The 17,024-nt window shown below is 40.2% G+C and overlaps 1 protein-coding gene across 1 annotated transcript in view; it reads right to left on the bottom strand.

The window, feature by feature from the left end:
• C4H20orf194 (chromosome 4 C20orf194 homolog) overlaps positions 1-17,024 on the bottom strand; it is a 68,477-nt gene that overhangs the window by 10,134 nt on the left and 41,319 nt on the right. The window contains 9 exon segments of the mRNA XM_038134624.1: positions 3,388-3,425; positions 5,351-5,476; positions 7,289-7,447; positions 9,075-9,163; positions 9,950-10,067; positions 10,315-10,413; positions 10,646-10,734; positions 13,352-13,498; positions 16,085-16,188. Of these exon segments, the coding sequence (XP_037990552.1) occupies positions 3,388-3,425; positions 5,351-5,476; positions 7,289-7,447; positions 9,075-9,163; positions 9,950-10,067; positions 10,315-10,413; positions 10,646-10,734; positions 13,352-13,498; positions 16,085-16,188 (969 nt within the window).

Genomic DNA, 17,024 nt, shown 5'->3' with positions numbered 1-17,024 from the left:
GGCCCAGGGCACTCCCTGTCACTCCTGACTGCAAACTCCCACACTGCCCTGGAAGCAGGAGAAGCCTGCTCAGAGCTCTGGCTCTGCTCACAGCCATAAATCCTGGAGGTGTTGGGATCACAGGCACCGGTTCATGACCCTGGATTGATGCACAGGGAGTGTAATCCAAAGAAAAACAACTTGCTGAGAATTGGAAGGTGCCTCTAAGGCTTCAGCAATGAACAAATTTAACCTTTTCTATTTAAACTGCCACTGCCATCTCTGTTTCTAAGAGATGCATTTTGAAGACCACCCAGTTTTGTTTAAATCCTTTTTTTATACATTCCTCTAAAGAAAAGAACCCTTGCAGCCTGGGGAATAGCATGTTCAATGGAAGCAGGAAAGGAACAGGAGGGATGGATTAAAAATACATATGCTGTATGAAAATAATGGCTCCTCTTCGCTCCCAAACTTACAATGGGAATATTGAACAATGGTGATGTCTTAATTTGTGTTCTATATGAAATTGTTTCACAAGGGATGCCAGGGTGCTCTTGGACTAGGAAGGTATCATCTTACAGCTTCTGTGCAAGAAAGAAAGGACAGAAAGAAAAAAAAAATAAAGAAAAGAGAGACAAAAGGGAATTCCAGCACACAGATGGTGGCAGAAATTTTTGGGTAAGTTTAGGAAGTATGCACAGGATCCTCCTGTTGGTCATTCTGCTCGAGGCTTTGTCAGTTCTCCCCAATCCCCATCTGCCTCTGTCAGTCTTGGGGCTCTCCAAACAGCAATTTTGGAAAATGTCACATTGATAACGTGCCCAGGAGCCCCTGTGATACAGAGAAAGGCAGCAGAAGGCAAACCCAACTCACTCCCTACATCTGGAAGATAGAAGGAGAAAGCACAGCTCCAAAGTCTAATTAATTCCCACTTGCCTATGGCTGCACTTGGTTTTTCTAATACCCACAAAGTTCTGGTTTCACATCTCTACAAAGCCCAGTACAACACTGTTAGAGTTCTAGAAACTGAGAATTTTAGACTTTCTGTACTAACAGACCCTAACTCTCAAGAAAACATTACATTTGACCTGAAGCCACAAAGAAACCTTCCGAAATTAATTAAGAACACTAAAATTATAAGTGTATAGTTTAGTTAAAAGCATATAATATCACAAAGTAAAAAACTTAGAGCTTAGGGTTTTAAAATATAGTAATATATACAAAATGAATAAAAGTTTTAGAACAAAAGCTAGTCTTTTTTCTTCACCTTCTTCATAAATTTGAGTAGGATTTTGTAATTAGAAAAATCTGCATTGTGGACTTCAAGAAATAAATTATCAAGTTAAAAGTAAAAACAATTTAAGTATCATTTCTTAATTAGGTAGTTTAACCTTAAAAATGTTATAACAAAAAATAGTTAACCATTTTGTACCTTATTAGCAAGATACTAAATACAAAACTCACTACCTATAAAACTGTAATATAAATTTAAAAAATAAGCATTTAAATCTAAACACAAAGTATCATCTCAATTACTTTCAATCCCAACTTCAACAGAAAAAAATTCCAAAAAACCAACACAACACAGTCTTGGTCCGTTGGTGACGCAGCAAAACAAAACATATTGGGGTGCACACCATTCCAAAAATATTCATTCATATCTCTGTGTGAATGTCTCATTAAATCTTGCTGCTGTTGCACCAAAAATGAATTCTCAGGTGTGTGAAACCATAATGAATTCTCTCTCAATTGTTCCCAGAGAAGCTGTGGCTGCCCCTGGATCCCTGGAAGTGTCCAGGGCCAGGCTGGACAGGGCTTGGAGCCACCTGGGACAGTGGAAGGTGTCCCTGCCATGGCAGGGGGTGACACTAAATGCTCTTTAAGGTCCCTTCAACCCAAACCAATCTGTGATTCTACGAATTATACAGATGCAAATACTCTACTACACACATGACACAATTCTGCAGCTGTCTGGAAAGTTGAAGTGTGCCACATCTCACTTCAAAGCATACTTTTCCTCCTGAACCTTTTACACAAAAATGACCCCTATTTTTGTGAAACAGTTTCTTTCCACGAAGGGACCTCTCGGCCATCTGATGTCACATTCTGTATCACACTTTGCAATGTGCAGAAATTATCCCCTGCCACAAGAACATTCCTCTAACCTGCAGTATTTGTAATTCTTGCAGCATTTTGACTGCAAGAAAATCAGCTACTCTTGTCCTGGGCATTTTGCAGTTTCTCCTTCAACAATAACCAATTCTCACCCAATCCAGTCTGTACAAATTCACTTCAAGAAAAACAAAGCTTTGAGTATTTGTTTTATTTATTCTTTCACAAAACAATTTGCACCTTTAACCTCTCTGTAGTTATTAATTATTCTTCATATTCTTAACATTCTCCTGCTCTCCTCAATTTTACCAGTGGCTGTACACACGTTAATTTTCCAATTTGGAGCACCAACTTTTTTTCTCCAAATAAAATACTGATTTATGTAACAGCACCTACTTTCTGTGCAGCTTATTCACAACTTCATTCTTTAAGGTTCTCTTCACACATGAAGAAGAGGTGGCAGCACTCTGGCAGCCCAGCAGAGCAATCAGAGTTTAAGCAGCCACCAGAAGGGCACAGATTCGTACTCTGATTTTCCAACAACTGCATTTAAATATGAAGACAAAATAACCCCGACCTGGCCTTGAACACTTGGGGCAGGGATTGGAAGGCAGGTGAGGAAGGATGATATGCCATTAATGCCAAATCCTGCTCTAATTCCCAAGCCTGACGAGGAGGACAGTGCAGGCAGTGATGGATTTCAGGAATAAAACCGAACACAAGGTAAGGACCAGCCCTGCAGCTGAGCTGCTCTGCTGCAGTGGGAGATGAGCCCTGCAAGGACCCCCCAGGCCACACCAAGAGGAGGATTTGGGGAACAAGGTCACCCCTCATTTTTCCCTTTTTCATAGAGCAGAAATGAAAGGAAAGCTCCATTTCCTCACACATCCCCAAAGGAGGGTGGAACTCCAGTCCAATCCATTTCACTCCTAATTACAACAGTTCAATGTGAGCAGTTTAATTAATGTTTAATTCATGGTCTTAGGGAACCCATCCTGCACATGAGGACTTCAAAATGGATCATGCTCCAGAATTTTTTCATTTTCTGCCTATGATGTTTGACAGAGATTGTCTGTTCTTACCTCCAAGAGTTTATCATGACCCTTAGGCTACATGTACTAATAGCACAAAATAATAAATACAGGTGTTTATTTGGCCACATGGCTCAGTTATTTGTAATTCTTGCAGCATTTTGTCAGCAAGAAAATCAGCTACTCTTGTCCTGGGCATTTTGCAGTTTCTCCTTCAACAATGACCAATTCTGTAGAACTCAAAGTCAGGAAAAGTGACACATACCTTGTGAACACTGGTCCAAGAACTTGGGAAAAAGAAGCCTAAAAAACCAAAAAGTTCACATATCAAGAATGGATATTATTATTTAAGTAAAACATTTACATTCACTTGGACACTGACAGAGTCTCACAAACCAAACCATTTTCATGCTTCTTTTCCTCAATCCATATAACTGCAACATCTTCACAGGTTATGTCTTTCAGGACTTTTCCCCCAAAAATCAGTTCTGTAGATGGTTTTAATTCTCCAACAGATTTAAGAGCTAATTCCCACCACGCAATTTCTTCTGTACTCTAAGGAGTCAGAAATGCTTCAATGTTATTTGAATTCTTATTTAAACAATAGGAATTTAAAGTTTGCCCTAAAGAACTGTGCCTTTCAAAGAGTGGGAACTTTCCATAGAAAGACTGGATGTCCAGAATGCCAATTTCTGCTGCTGTGTTAGACAAGTGACAGTTCTTTTCAGGAGCTTTATCATGGACACAAAACCTCAAAAAGAGTATTTTACCTGCTCCCTTCAACTCCCTCTTCCCTGCCCTGGTCTGCTAATTCAGAATGGGGAAAAGCTTCATGCCATGCTCATGGAAGAGCTGGATCTCTACAGTGGTGAACTCTGAGGCAGGAAATGGGTTTGATTTTCTTGAGTGCAAGTTTCAAGCCAGACATGAAATCCACTCTGCTCCATTCTCACAGTGAAATCACCAAAGCTGCCCAACTGCAAGGTTTGCCATTGGCACTGTGTGGCTACTTGGGAAATTCTTATCAGAACAAACTCCAAAGCAAAACAGAAATAATCTACAGCACAGGCTGAGCACCTCTGCCTTCAATTGCTTCTGCACTTGAGGAGACAAACAGTGTGAAAGGACTGCTGCTGCCATAACACTACACAGTACCATGACATGTTAGTACGTTAAAAATAAAACAGAAATGGAACTTGTCTTTCCTAGAATTATGGAAAGAACAAGTTTAAACAGCACTCCAGCATCAATTCACCAGTTTTTTATGTAGTCTTTGATATTTGTTCGGTGTCTTTGTCACAGAGACAAGAAGAAGCAGCAAGGTAAGGTCTATTTATTGACTACTGCAAAGCACAAGCAGCACGTTGGTTAGTGTTTAAGAACAGCCAGGAAATGTCAGGAATGCACTTTTAGAAACTGCTTGAGCAGTTCTCCTCTAAGCTGTGATGCACAGTTTGATCACAAACAGAAGCAATGCTACCAACTCCGAAAACTCTAACTGCTGGAACTTACTTTTATCAAATCAGCTGCAAGGCATAATTAAAAAATTGGAGTGTTACAATTTTACAGGTAGGTCTGAGAAATGAGTTCCATGTTTGTTGAAGTCTGGAGCACACACATTTACTATGAAACCAAACGATTTCCAAAGGTCAGTGACTTGGCTCTGTGACCATTTCCTCCCCACCCTGGCTCTGCAGTAACCCAGGATATCAGATTTTAACACTTGCAATGCTTTGGCTTCCGTGCTTTGTCATTCTCTTCCCCATTTCAGGGATTGTTTCCCTTCAATTCCATATTTGAAACCTGTAAAGTCTTTTTAAACATCCAAAAGTAGTGGCAGAATCGATAACCCAAACTGAGATGCACATCTCCATTTTTAGTCTGACTTACTATAAGACTGCAAAAAGGAGAATTATTCAGAGGACAAATATTACGAAGTCCTTAACCAGAGGGTTTGTATTTAAACAATCTTTGTTTATTCTTCTAGGAGCTGAACTTCTATTGGAGCTGAACTTCTATTGATATTCTATATAATTAAATATCCAGTGGAAACCAAGTGCCATCCTGATAAACCAAACAGCACTTCCAAGTTCCTCCAAGATGGATTATTAAGCAATTTTATGGGATTTAAGTGGCTTTTTACCATCACAAATCACTAATTATTACAAAAGTCATACTAAAAATCAACATCTCTGCTCTTAAAAGTGTACAAATATTTCAAAGCACACCTGTGTTCCATGTAGCAGCTCAGAGGCTCCACACAGGTGTTGACTGCTCCAATGATGAAAGAAGATTTCACATCTGGGTCAGGGTGAGTCTGCAGAGCTTGCACAACATCAATAACATCAGTGTACCTGCAAGAAAACAAAATGAAAAATGGGTTCAGAGAACCAGAACAGTTCCCTACCCAGGAAGAAATTGATGGCTTGGAGGAAAACTGGATTTCCAAAAGAGCTACAAAAGAGATGGAAAGTAGCTCAGAGCTTGGCAAATCCAAACAAATTAAGCAAATCTAGCAAATAAACCGACTGGAACTTACATTAAAAACAAATTATTAACAATCCAGAGAAAAACAGTGTAAACTTTGCACTGAACAACTGGCAGCTTGCAGAAAGCACAAAAAGCACAACACAAACATTTTATGCCTAATGCCAAGCAAATTAAGCACAATTTGAGTTAAAAGGAATAAAATAACAGCCTCTCTCACTTATCAGCATTCCAATTTAAACATGTTTCTACCATTAATGGATCCATTTTTTATCAGGATTTCAACCTGATTGTATTTTATCTCTGTATGACATCAAGGCTTAGGTAAACCTGAGTTTTAATTTCAGGTATTTATTTCTCAGCCAGTTACAAACTTTAAACTACTGTCAGTTATCATCTGAATGGGACATTTAGAGAACTACTCTAAAGCTGTCTACACCAACATCCAACTATCCAGAAAGATTGGAAAACTTCCAATCATCTGTTCCTGAAGCCAGTGCTGCTACCAGAGTATCAGCTATTTCGCCCATCAATGGATTTAATACCATCCCTACTAATTACACAAAAAAAAAATAAATCAATCTGGCTCCAACATGGAAAAAATGATGGTTTTTAACACTATCAGAATGGACCATAATGAAGAAAATGCTGAGCTCCATTTGTACATCCTCGGTGAGAAGGATGAGCTGGAAATCACTGCAGCCAGGTCAGGGTAGTGCCTTCCTCACACTGGTTTGTGTCACCTTCTAATGACTCAGAAGATTATCCTGGTTCTCAAATGCTACATTGGAGATGGAAATGTCAAACACAGGTAGGTGGCTCAGTCTTCACCTTTATCCCACAAGGAAAATGGCATTTATCCAAAACACATTACTAAGCCCTCCTCTGCTATCACCTGCTCTATCAGGCAACAGGAGATTTTTGACAGTCTGATCTCTGCTGTCAGGTCTGGAGTCAGAATCACAGAACAGTTTGGGTTGGAAGGGACCTTTAAAGGTCATCTTAGTTCAACCTCCTGCAACAACCAGGGACATCTTCCACTACCCCAGGTTGCTCCAGCGTGGCCTTGGACACTTCCAGGGATCCAGGGGCAGCTCTGGGCACCCTGTGCCAGGGCCTGCCCACCCTCACAGCCAGGGATTCTTTCCCAATATCCCAACCAAATCTCCCCTTTTCAATCTGAAGCCATTCCCTGTGTCCTGTCCCTCCATGCCTTGTCCCCAGTCCCTCTCCAGATCTCCTGGAGCTCCTTTAAGCCCTGGAAGGAGCTCAGAGCTCTCCCTGGAGCCTTGTGAGCATTCTCAGCTCTCCCAGCCTGGTTCCAGAGCAGAGAGGCTCCAGCCCTCAGAGCAGCTCTGTGGCCTCCTCTGGACTCTCTCCAGCAGCTCCAGGTCTTTCTGCTGTTGGGACCTAAGAGCTGGGGCAGCTCTGCAGGTGGGATCTCACCTGAGCAGAGCACAGGGGCAGAATCCCCCCTCCCCTGCTGCCCACACTGAGGGACCAGCCCAGCACAGGGGGCTTTTGGGCTGTGAGTGCACCCAGAACATGGAAGGAAGGCTAAGGACACCTTTTTTACAGGAGCAACAAAAGCAACAGGGACAGAAAAGCTGAGTTTGGTCCACATATAAACCAGAATTGCCTTATTCTACATAACAGTTCCAAGAGTTTGGATTCTTTACCCTTGCAGCACCACCAGGAGCCTGTTGCTCTTCCCAGTGTGGGTGGACTGATGGACCCCAAGGTTCTGCTGGGCCTCCAGGAGCCCGGCCAGGAAGCGCTGGAAGTGGGAGGCACTGAAGCACTGCGGGCTGTCCATGGTCTGCCGATACACAATCCACCTGAGGCACACACAGGGAGCAAGGCAGGTCATGTGCTGGCACAGAACACTTCTGGTTTTTTCCTATTGTCCTAGATTGCAAGGCAATGTGTTTTCTATTTGCATCTGTCAGAGGTGGGGCAGTTATCTTCTGTGCATTGGGCTGTTTTCTTTATCTGTTCCACAATCAATCCTCCCTCCAGGAGATATCTGCTGTTCATGGGCCATTAATTATTAATGATCTTCTGTTCATGGGCAGTGAGTGTCCCTGCATGGCTGATCAAATTCCATCATCCCACTGGGAGATGCTCTGCCCAGGGGAGGAGCCAAGCATTCCTGCCTGGATACAATCTGAGATTCTGGGACAGCAGGACAGCTTTTCCACTGGATTCCCAAAGGAACAGCTGCCTTTCCACTGCATTCCCAGAGGAACAGCTGCCTTTCCCACTGGACCTTCAGAGGAAGACTACAGCCTTCTAACAGGATCCCTGCTCCAACAGAACCACACCTGCCACTCCAGGATGACTGCAGCCACCATTCCAACAGGACTGCTACCAACAGGGTGTCAGGTTGTATTCTGACTCTCTCAGGGGTTTTTCTTCTGTATTATTGCATGTATTTTGGTTTGTTTTTTTTTTCCTTTTCCTAATAAATTAGATTTCTGACTTGGAGTTTCTCACTGGTAGTGCTTTCAAACCAGAACACGTATTTTCAAGCAACAGAAATGAAGTCTGACAAGCCCAAAGATTCCACATCTCTCATCATGATCTCGTTCCATGTGGCCACATGGGGAAGGGGAATTTATTTGCCTTTCTATCATTTCCAGCACAAGCACATTCTTTACATGGCTGCCAAAGGGGTTTGTGGATGTTTTTGGTTGTTTTTCAATAAAACTAGGTGCACCAGCTTTTTTCAAAGCTGTACATCATATGAGTAATTCTGATCACTGGCAGTGATGCAGTAAACAAAAATTAGACAAATCCAATTCAAGACTCTGGGCATGAAAATATTTCACTGCAAAAAAAGGAAAGTAACAATGACATTTGCAGGAAAACACGAGGAGATGTGTTATTACACAACCTTCAAAAGTCACCTTACATGTTTGCCCTATAACAGAACCACAAAACTGCTCTGAATCAACTTGATAAAATCAAAACATTGAGTAAAAGTAAAAGAACAGTGCAATACATCTCTACGATTAAATGCTAAGGTGTTTGGCTATAAGAATTTAAAGGATAAGATTTTTTTTTTTCAGAAGAACTATCAAGACACACAGTGGCAAATTCCTATAGCAGATTTATCTCATTGCCATACAAGAGATGTCCTGAATGTACCTCAAATCAGGCTAAATTAAAAACAATGCTGTGGCAAGGACTTAGTACAGTCTTTTCTCAAAAAAAAAAAAAACGCCAAACATTTTAAGGATCACTACAAATCAATAAATGAAAGCTCTTCACCACATGGAATAGGCAACAAAGAAATCTCCTGCACTGTTTTTCAGTCTAAATGTATAAATTTAAGGGCGAATCTACCTGGCAGGCTGAAATTAGGTGTAAAAACCACCAAATGAAACAGTGATTTTTTTTTTTTTTTTTTGCCTTCGTGCCAGGCTGTTTTTTGGTGATCAGTGTAAGCAGAGCTGCACCAACCTCCCATGCTCCTTGGTAAAAGTGACAAGGAAAGAACAGAGGTCGCTGGAACGGCACCCTGGCAGCCCAGTGAGGATGGTGATGATCACCTGCAACACAGGAACAGACAAGGGAAGTCTGAACACAAAATAACCCCAGAAATACTGGTGCAGACACCAAAAAGGCTGTTTTCTATGATTCATATACATTTTTCTTTCTTTTTTAAAAATCCACGGTTAAACCAACCTTAAAATCAGATTTTAAAACGTTCCTAAGGGTTTATTAATTGTCAGAATGGTCTCTGAACCAGACCTCAGCAAAATTGCAAGGAAAGATTACATTCCTGCTGCTTTGGCTTTGTTTTCAGCAGATTTCAAAAGCTGGGAAGTTCCAAGGAAATATTTTCTCTGAAAATGCTATTTAAAGCCCACCTTAAACTGGACAATTGTTATTGCCCCTATAGAGAAAGGAGTGTTGTACAGATAATATCAGCAAATGTTAAATATCATGTGCTACCTCTATGCTATTTAAAGGACTTTTATGTTCCAGAGAACAATTCAGTTAAATTATTCAGCAATTCATAAAAACAAGCTGCTGCTTCAGGGCAAAGTCTCTCTGGACATTAGAGAAAACACTTCACTTAAAAATCTACACCTCATTTTCTGCTTCTATTTCATCAGGTTGAAAGTCCATTTGCACTTCTAAAAGATTGTTTAAATGGAAAAGAATGAAGAATATAACCAGGAAAACAAGACAAAAAACTGGTGGTAGTGGAGGAGGAGGCAGAGCACGGCTGAACATGATTAGTATTTTATCACACTACAACAGAGCTACTGACAGAATATTCCAAATATTCTATATGAGGGTTAGGAATTATTGTGGAGTTGTTTCCTTACCTTATCACCTTCTGCTTTGCTGTCAGAAATGGTTTCTGACTGTTGGAGAAGGACAGGAAGATGTGCCCTCATCACTGGCTTGGTACTGACACTGCTGACTGTGAAGTGCTGCACAAACCTTCCAAAAATAAAAGGTTTACTTCCTTACAATTGACAGCAAAAGATTTCATCCATATAAATAGCTGGGATATTACTAAAACAAGAGTATGAAAAGGTCAAGCTAGAGAGGAAATAATTTATCTCAGAATAAAAACAGCTTAGTGTAAAGAGAGAATTATTTAAGAAACATTTTTAGACATCTACCAAAACAGTTTTGTCTAATTTCTAACAGAATGAATCCCTTGAAGACAAAAGTAATTTCTCACCTCTCCAATCCTGGAATGACAGCAGACAGTTTCAGCTCCCTGCATCTTTCCCCAGAAGCAAAAGACAAGGCATTGAAGAGCTTCTGGACACTGGAATGCCTAAAAGAAGGAATTGAATTAATTAGTTAAAGGAGAAATCTCAAAATTTCTCTTCTTTAAACCACATCAGCTCGTATTAAATGGTACAATAAAAAAACAATGTGAGTGTTGCACAAAGAATGCCCCATTTTTTAAATTATTATCCAAATTTAGTTATTATCAAAACCATTAAATAACAGCATTTTTCTGATTGCAGCTTCTGTGTGACTGCACTGCACTGGCAGGAACTTACAGCCTCTTTTGTTCCTCAGACAGGAATTCTTCTGGGACAACCCTTAAAGATAATCCTGAGTTTGTCTGGTTTTGCCATGAAGAGAAAACCTGGAATAAAGCAGATCTATGCATGAGTCTCATTATTTTCCCAAATTTGGTGTGAATTTTTAGGAATTGGTTTCACTCACCTAAAAAAACAGACAAATTGTCACAAACCATTAAATATTGCAGAATAAAAGTTTTGCTGCAAAAGAAGCTGTGGCTGCCCCATCCCTGGTGTCTAAGTGTTGGATGGGGCTTGGAGAAACCTGGGAGAGTGGAAGGTTCCCTGCCCATGGCAGGGGGGTGGAATGAGATGTGCCTCGAGGTCCCTTCCAATTTTAAAATTCAAACCCCCACTGATCAGATTTTGTAACCTTTTCTTTGGCTAGACTGGAAGTGCTTTAGGAATTTACTGAAATGGCCTCGTTTTCCCTGATAGAAATGTAGGTGTTTATAGCCCAAGTGCTCTACAGCAGGAACTGAATTAATTCAAGTCTCTTTGAAGCACTGCTGCAATTTTCATGAGGTGAGATTGCAGCAATCATTACTCGAAATTGAAGAAAAACTCAGTTCCCTCCCAAAAGAAAAGGAAACCCTTCGTTTCTCTAGGGAATGTTTTGGCTCCCATCCAATTGCTCCAGCCAAGACACATTAATCTGAATGGCACTGGGAACCTAGAAATCAGATTCAGATGAATCACAAAGTCCTGTCAGTGTTTGGAATTTCCCTTCTCTTCATAAGTAAAGGCAACAGCCATTGTCATTTTTCACAATAACTGTCTGCAAGACAAAACAACTGTGGGGGACACGACTGCTTTCCATTAAAAACTCAGCATCCCAAACACAAGGGTAGGAGATAAAAACCATCAAAATAAAATACACTTTTGGTATTAACAAAGGCAATGTTGCTCATGCAGAAGGATCCACACAACTAAAGAAAGAACCACTTCAAAACACACAGAAAGGACTCAAAGAAATGCCCTGGAGGGATGGAAAAGAGGAATGGCCAAGGGAAATTTGTGTCCTGTAAGAGTCAAAGGGTTGAGGATAAAGTGAAAGCATAGGTCAGGCTGACAAGTGTTAGAAATATAGAAATATATCAGACCCAGAAGAAATATATTAGGCCCTTTTGTATAACTTAAAGAAAGTTTAAAAAAGAGCTGCTATGGCATCAAAGAAAAAAATGAGAAAAATCAACACATCCCAAAGCCTGAACAAATCTTCCTCCTGCACCCTTCAGAGTGAGGACAGCAAAGGCATCACCTCCTCCTGCACAGCAGAGTTCACCTCTGTGAGCTCAACATCTCGGTTTTTAACAAATTCAGATTTGGGTAACAGGGCAGTTGCAATTCCCTGTTTCCAGGAGGCTTGGAATAATCAAAGTACAGCTCCAGTGAGTGAGGTATCAAGCCAGATAATTAAGTGCAGAAGCAGCACCTAAATTTTAGTGAATCTTTGTAACCTGTGAGGCACACAGACGTTCAGGAAGAATTTTGGAGGAAATCAATAAACACCTGAAGGTAAGTACTGACAAAACACAGTAATATATTTCCATGGTTTACACAATCAGGTGCAGTCAATTTGATGAAGAGTTTTGTTCAAGAGAGAACATCCTGAAGACAAAAGATTTGTTTTATCAGCTTGAGCAAAGCAACTGGTGTAGTGCCAAATGAGAAATGTAAACTGCCCAAAATGAACATCAGTGTGGAACTATTCACCAAAAAAAAAAATTAATTCAAAGGAGAACAGGAATAAATAGCCCTGAGAAAAAGCAAGAGAAGAAACAAACACCCTCATCTCAGATACTACAAACAGTTTGGATATCTATAGCCAAAAACCAGATCAAAAGAAAAGCATTACAACTATCAGAAGAAAAAAGAACATTTTATAGGCATAGATTGAAAAGAATCTGGTTTTGTTTTATTAGGCCAAATAAAGCAGAAAGAATAGGACTGAGATTTGTGAGTATCTCGAGAACGTGTTCTGGTAGAGAAAAGAAAAATAAAACAGATATAGAAGTTGAATTAATAAAATAGGCTGAAAATTCAAATACAAACAAACAGCAGATTGCCAACCATTCACAGAGTGGAACAGTGGGAGGAATTTAAACACTTAAGATAAAAGGAGGAGACGTTTTATGGGACCATTAATACGACCAGTGGGGACTACTCACTGAGCTAGGTGGTCTTTTCCAACCCAGTGTGATGAGCACATCCTAAAACCCTTGTGAAGCCCTAAAATCTCCAGGCTCATTTCCTCAAAAGCACTATTGTTATAAAGTTGGGTTTATTAAAAGCCTCTGCAGCACAATGCAAGAAGCCAATCTACTTAGGGAATAATACAATGCCATATGGGAGACTTAAAAACTTGAACTCCACTTCCCCAAGGATCAAGATCCAAATGTGTCTGACCACAAAAACACACAATGGAACCTCTGCCACTCCATACAATCCCTGTAGCAAATTAGACAGCAGAGCTACACTGAAATGCAGCTCAGAAAAGGAGATTTTAGAGCCCTGGCTGCCTCCAGAAGGCAAAGTGAAAGCACATGGGAGCATTAAACACAACGAGCAGCACCATCACTGGAAATGCATACAGAAATTCGAGTTTCTCACACATCTTAAACACACAGAGAGCAATTATGTGGTTTCTCCCCCACCCCAACCAAACTTTTTTCACTTTACCTGTGAATAAAAAGCTTTATAAATCTTTCTTTTGGGGAAAAGTGCAATCATCAGAAAGTTGTTCTGGGTGTGGAATTCAATGGGGAGATGAGGAAGCAGGGAACTTTTGAAGTCTATAAAGAGAGCAGCGACAATACTGTTGGAATCCTGGAAAAGAAAGAAACAGGACAAGTTAAAATTAACATTTTCTACTTTGCATGGCACAGAGATGGATGGAGCAGGAGGGGTGGAGCACAAATATCTGCAGCTACTGGAGATATCACAAGCTCAAAACAAAGGATGTGCATTTGAGTGAAGCACTAACCTTTTGTCCTGAAAACAAAGCTTAGATTTTAATACCTTCTCTTGTCCACACCAAAATCTAGACCCTTCCTCTGCTCCTGCTTCAAACAACAAACTCTTTGTCTACACCCACATCTCCAACACAAACAGCAGATGAAAAATGAGTTCAATGCCACCTAAAAAGGTGACAAGGGAGGCTGAAGCCCTCAGGTTGTGTTTCCCTCAGAAGAACTGAACTCGGGTTCAAATTTTTGTTCTGACAAAACACTGACTTCTTTTTCTTGGGTTATTTTTTAGTTTGTTTTGGGTTTTTTTTCCCAGAATAGTGGGAGATGTCCCATCCCCTGAAGTGCTCAAGGCCAGGCTGGATGGGGCTTGGAGCAACCTGGGGAAGTAGAAGGAGTTCCAAGGCAGGGGGTGGAACAAGATGGTTTTTAAGATCCCTTCCAACCCAAACCATTCCATGACTGTGGAATCCAGGACAGGATTTTATATACAAATCTGCATGATGCTGAAGTGTTTTATATTCAAGTCCTTTTCACTTCCAACCCTTTCCACATCAAAGTTTTAGAAAATCAGAACAATTTAGAAGCATGAAGCATTTCTGGGAAATGGGAATTCAATTATGTAAGGCTCAAATCAGAATTTTAGTGGCATCCCCTTCACTTTCAAAAGAAATGGGCAAAGAACTCACTGTACTCATTGTTGAGAAGAAAAAGCTCAAGTTGGGGAACTGTTACATAAGAATTGGTATCAACTCAGAGACATTTGCAAACAGAATCTCTCTGCTTTGCTGACTGAGGGATTAATCATAAAAATAATCCTCTCAAAGTCACTGAGGTCACTGAAGAACATACAAAAATATTCTCCTCAAAGAGAACAATTTCTTTTAAGAGAAAATGGCTTTTGGAACAGAATCCACAGATCCTGGATTCTGCAGGATGGTTTAGAGAAGTGACTCCAAGGCCAACTCATCCACGCTGCTGTCAGCACGAGAAATGTCCAACAAAATCTGCTCCTGGAAAACATTTTGGGCTCCACAAATTAAAAAAAGCTGAAAAGCAGCAGCAGCAATAATCCCCACAGACGCGAGGTTGAAAGGAGTCAGCTCCAAGTTTTACAAGACGTTCATGTCGTTGTGAAATCTAAATATTGCTTGGTAATATTTGTTCCCTTGATGAATGGCCAGAATCTCCCCTGCCAGAGATTTCAGGAGCTCAGGGGCAGCTCAGTGCCCAGCTCCTCACTGCACAGGAGTTTGCAGCACGTGCAGGAGCAGAATTACAGATATTTTCAAGTTCAGAAAAAGAATATCTCACAGGCATCATGCTAAAGCTGCTAAAAAACTGCATTTCGCGTCACTTCAAAGTTTCTTATCTTTTATTTTAATCAGAACATTAAATTCTCCTTTTTCTTTTCCACCCATATTGCTGCAGGAACTTTCAGAAAGAGCAACCAGTGATTCCCCTGCTTCTCCTGTCACTTCTTAACAGTTTCAAAACCCTCCACCCTCATATTCTGCCAAGTCAGTAGAACAATAATACACTCCCTGTCAAGGCTTAGCTTCACACAAAAATCTGGCATCGTTTCAAGAATGATGGCCAGGTCCCAGAAATAGCAACTTTTATGAAAGTGAGTGTCTTGACTCAAACAATCACAGGAAGGTCAGTGTTAAAATAGCTTCTTAAACCAGGGGCAATCAATATGATGTCCAAGAAAAGGCAGCTAAGGTAAGACTCTCTGAGCTGCTGTGTTTTCATCTCAATTGAATCACATTTTTATTGTATTTTGCTGGTTTCCTGTATTGTGGGATGAAATCACCCAGCACAATGCTGCAGGAGGCCTCTGAACAAATGGGGAATACTGTACCTGAACAAAAGGGAAACTAAAGGAAACTGATTTTTTTTTTCCCCCCCAGTGTTTAGGAAACAGTAACCAACACAAATAATCTCTTTTCCACCCTGAAGAAGTGATGGTTAACCCAGTGTTTCTGCCTCCAGGTGGACAGAGCTGAGTTGCCATCATTAACCTCTCAATTCCCACTGAGCCTGAACACTGCTCTGGTGGCCAAGTGAGAGATTTAAATATATTTTTAATAAAAGGCAGCATTTCACCCTCCAGAACACCCTGTGACTTCACCGTATCTTGAACTCTTCTCTATCCATCCCTTCACACTGTGAGATGTTTGATGAATGTCATGTTCTGTAATTTTCTTTTAACAAAAAGCAGTTTTCACACTGTTAACAGCACACTGCTAACTGCAACACAAAATTCTCTCCTCCTTACTCACTAATTTCAGTTAATCAGCACCAAAACTGCAGTGATTTGCATCAGTTACTGCAGTTGTACAGACAATTAAATCTAAACTTTGTACCAGGACCCAACAGAATAATTGTTTAAAATTGATGTAAAACTTAATGACAGAAAAAAAAAAAGAGACAAAATACTCACCCCATCATAGAGAGAAATGGAACTCATGTGCTTCTTGGAAATGGAAATGCTGCCGTGGTGGGGATCACAGAACAGAATTCCATCAGAAAAGAAATACAATTTGCCTAGAATTTGAAGGAAAAAGAATTGTGTGAGGTATAAATCAACATTTCAGCTTCTCAGGATGACTGTCTTGTCTTCCTGAGGAAGAAATCTATGTTCCTGCAGGATTTTGCTGTATTTAACAAGCAGTAAATTTGATTTGGGATAATATTTCGTGATATTTATTTTATTTGGGATAATATTTACAACCATTCAGTCTTCACTGGATCTCATTACCAAGGGCAGGAATCATGACTACAACTGCATCTGAGTTCATCTGACCCCACAGAATCACTTACCATAAATATTCTGAGGCGCTTTTTTTAAAGAAAAAGCAAAAAAAAAATTCCATCCTGTCAAATTTCAAACTTCCAGAAATGCAAAATTGACCATACAAGAATTTAAGTAAAGATTGCATCCAAAACAATTGAAAATTTAAATATTGTAACAAACTGAAGTGTAAAAATGTTTAAGTGGAAAATTTAACATGAAGCTTAAATTAAACTTAAAAGAAATAATTTTAAATTAGCCTTTTAAATTAAAATTTACTTAATAATTGATTTTTTTTTGAGCAACCTGGGCTGGTGGAAGGTGTCCCTGCCCATGGCAAGGGGTTGGATCTAAATGTTCCTTAAGGTCCTTTCCAACCTAAACTATTCCATGAATTTTATGCACCTTTTGCACATCATAGTACCAGACCATGGGGCTGCAACCTCAGCAGAGCCCAGATTTGAGCACAGCAAACTGGGGAACAAAATCAGCTTCACTGTCACGTGACACCTAAAAAAATTTCATGTTCCTTGCAGTGTTTCATAATTTATAGCATCTCTTTGTAATTCTCCAGCTCAAGAGTTGGTAA

This window comes from Motacilla alba, chromosome 4 (genome assembly GCF_015832195.1).
Source record: "Motacilla alba alba isolate MOTALB_02 chromosome 4, Motacilla_alba_V1.0_pri, whole genome shotgun sequence".
Lineage (NCBI taxonomy): Eukaryota > Metazoa > Chordata > Aves > Passeriformes > Motacillidae > Motacilla > Motacilla alba.
The sequence above is the reverse complement of the archived record's forward strand: the minus strand, read 5'-3'. Positions and strand labels throughout refer to the sequence as shown.